Raw genomic sequence first — 3,066 nt, 5'->3', positions numbered from 1 at the left:
CGCGCCACGTGCGTAATGACGAGTATGCCTCTAAATAGGAGAATTAAAGCGTCGAAGCTTTATGAAGGGAAAGAGAGCATGTGAGAGTAGTTTGCCCTGAAGGGGGGCTGTGGAGAGGAATTACGCATTTCTCACACCAACACCGGCACATCTGTGCGCGTCTATGTCACCGGACGGGTCTCCAAGTCCATGGATAAAAAGGAACAGAAGGCAGCAGAATGGTTGTTGTGGGAGCGAGTAACGGAACCTTCGGTAGTGGAAACATGAGGTCGTCGTTCATGATAGAGGATCGAGTCGGTGGTGAAGATCCCGGGGGCTCGACCAACATGATGATCTCGGAGGCTCTTGCGCCCCGGCTTCTGATGATTGCGCAGGGCGCCGCAGAGGCTGCAGCGGCAGCGGCGACTTCTCCGTCCACCTCCAGTCAGCCGCAGGTCATGGAGACGAACGGGACCCGGTGCGGTGAACAGATCCTGAGTTACGGCCGAGTGGAGAAAGTCCTGATCGGCGGGGTCCTCACCATGCTCACGCTGTCCACCATCTGCGGGAACTTACTTGTGGTCATCTCCGTGTGCTTCGTCAAGAAGCTGCGTCAGCCGTCCAACTACCTGATCGTGTCTCTGGCCATGGCGGACCTGTCAGTGGCTCTGGCCGTGATGCCGTTCGTCAGTATCACGGACCTGATCGGTGGTCAGTGGATATTCGGACAGTTCTTCTGTAACGTGTTTATCGCCATGGATGTGATGTGCTGCACCGCGTCCATCATGAGTCTGTGCGTAATCAGCATTGACAGGTGAGATAAACTTATTTTATTTTATCAAGTGAAGGTTTCTTGCATCCTAAATGCAGTAAAACAACATGTCAAATAATCACACCATGTAAAGGTACTTGGTCATTATTCAGACAAACCAGAACAGACACCAGGGCAGTTGTATGAAACCTGCATTTTCATTCATCACTGATTTATTCAACTTCTACGCATAGCGGTTTCCCCCTAGATTATGTCAGAAGCAGACACATTTTGGTAATTCATCCCACTTTTCCCCATACACCATACCCCTACAAAAATCTCATACGCAGTCTGATACGGTATTTCGTCTCTCATGGGGCTCAGGGTCTCGCTCAAAGTGGCTGATGTGTGGACCAAACCACAGACTTTTCGGCTTGGTTCTTTGTCCGCTGTGCACCAGATCCCTGTCTAACTAAACACACGGGGTCAGAATGGGAGTCAGAAGGAACTCGCTGTGAATGACGAATCATTTAAAATTAAGATTACTGTAGTAACTGATTTGACCTTTTTGTTGGCATATAGTTTCATCGGTTTAATACAATTATGAAATTATTTCTTGATCACACACATGTCTGCTGTAGGCTGATGGGTTAAATCCAGCGTGTAAATGTGCTGTTTTAAACCGTATTGTTGCTGTGAGTGTGAACAGAACTGGTTTAATAATGGAAGCGTGTTCTATGGTCAAACTGCCAACATGCTGTAGACCTGAGATTTATTTAACACTGAAAGGTTTGCTGATCACATATGGTCTTCCTCAGCATTTTAACGCTTCTCTTTCATAAAATTACCCAGTTTCCCACCTGGGGGGCTACATATGGCAACCACAGATTGTTGTTAAGCACCTTGCTCAAGGGCACCTTGTTGAGGATGGGGGAGCATCACTTATTCAGGATAAGGCAAGAAAATACCTTTGTGTTGAACTAGAAATGAAAAAAAAGGAAAATATTTAGGCGCATTTTATCTGCCTGTTTATGAAATCTTTCAACATTTCTTTCTCTTTAGGTATTTAGGTATCACAAAACCCCTGACGTATCCTGTCAGGCAAAACGGCTGCTGTATGGCCAAGATGATCCTGTCAGTGTGGCTCCTCTCAGCCTCCATCACCCTCCCCCCTCTGTTCGGCTGGGCGCAGAACGTCAACGACGGCAGAGTCTGCCTCATCAGTCAGGACTTCGGCTACACCGTCTACTCCACAGCTGTGGCGTTCTACATCCCCATGTCAGTGATGTTGATCATGTACTACAGGATCTACCGGGCGGCCAAACTCAGCGCTGCCAAGCACACCATCACCGGCTTCCCCAGGGAGGGGGAGCACTGTGCAGTGGTGGCTCCTCGAGGGGGACGAGGAGGGCACGAGGCTCACCGGCCAGCAGTATCGGGCGAAACAGGAAGCGTTGAAGGGACAGAGGCTCAGCAGGAGGAAGAAGCTGAGGAAGAGGAGGAGAGCTTGGACTGCGTGGCAGCTGCGTTGAAGCTCCAGCGTGAGGTGGAGGAGGAGTGCAGCACGCGTGTCTCTCGTCTCCTCAAGACCGGTGAACACCACCAACGCCGGAAGAGGAAAAACCAGTCCATCTTCAAGCGGGAGCAGAAGGCTGCGGCCACTCTGGGCATCGTGGTCGGCGCCTTCACCTTCTGCTGGCTGCCGTTCTTCTTGGTGTCCACCGCCAGGCCGTTTGTCTGCGGTGTGGAGTGCAGCTGCGTGCCGCTCTGGCTGGAAAGAACTCTGTTGTGGCTCGGGTACGCCAACTCCCTCATTAATCCCTTCATTTATGCATTTTTCAACCGCGATCTGAGGACCACCTACAGTAACCTCCTGCGGTGCCGCTACAGGAACATCAATCGGAAGCTGTCGGCGGCTGGCATGCACGAGGCTCTGAAACTGGTGGAGAAGCCAGACACTGATGTGTAGAGCTGTAGGTCGTCAGCGATGCTGCAGAGATGAACAGAGACAACTGCCAGGGAATACGCCCGTTGGGTCTTAGGCTGTGGCACAAGGCCACCACGCTGCCAGACTGGTTATTTCCCCAAATTTGCATAATGACTGCTGAGGCGAGATGAGGCAGGAGGCTGTGATTAAATGGATGCACATGAAGGCGCACAGAAGAAGCCCCAATCTTTCTTTCTAGGGACTGAGAAAAAAAAGGCAGGAAAGTTTAACTCACTGGCGATGAATTCATACTCTCTGAACCGTGGCTGCTGCAGTGTACTCACTACTACTGAATAATCATTGGTGAAGTCCAACAATCGTAATGATGCTTGCTACCCTGCTGGACGGT

General features: G+C 50.7%; 1 protein-coding gene across 1 annotated transcript; it reads left to right on the top strand.

Annotated features, from left to right (window-relative positions):
• The first annotated feature begins 218 nt into the window (after nucleotides 1-218).
• Nucleotides 219-2,699, top strand: LOC139294248 (5-hydroxytryptamine receptor 7-like). Its single transcript, XM_070916098.1, has 2 exons — nucleotides 219-793; nucleotides 1,793-2,699. Exons 1-2 carry the CDS (start codon nucleotides 219-221, stop codon nucleotides 2,697-2,699), a joined length of 1,482 nt encoding a protein of 493 aa, XP_070772199.1.
• The last annotated feature ends 367 nt before the right edge of the window (nucleotides 2,700-3,066 follow it).

Source organism: Enoplosus armatus, chromosome 12 (assembly GCF_043641665.1).
Source record: "Enoplosus armatus isolate fEnoArm2 chromosome 12, fEnoArm2.hap1, whole genome shotgun sequence".
Taxonomy (NCBI): Eukaryota; Metazoa; Chordata; class Actinopteri; order Centrarchiformes; family Enoplosidae; genus Enoplosus; species Enoplosus armatus.
Note: the sequence above shows the minus strand (reverse complement) of the source record. Positions and strands in the feature narration are given on the sequence as shown.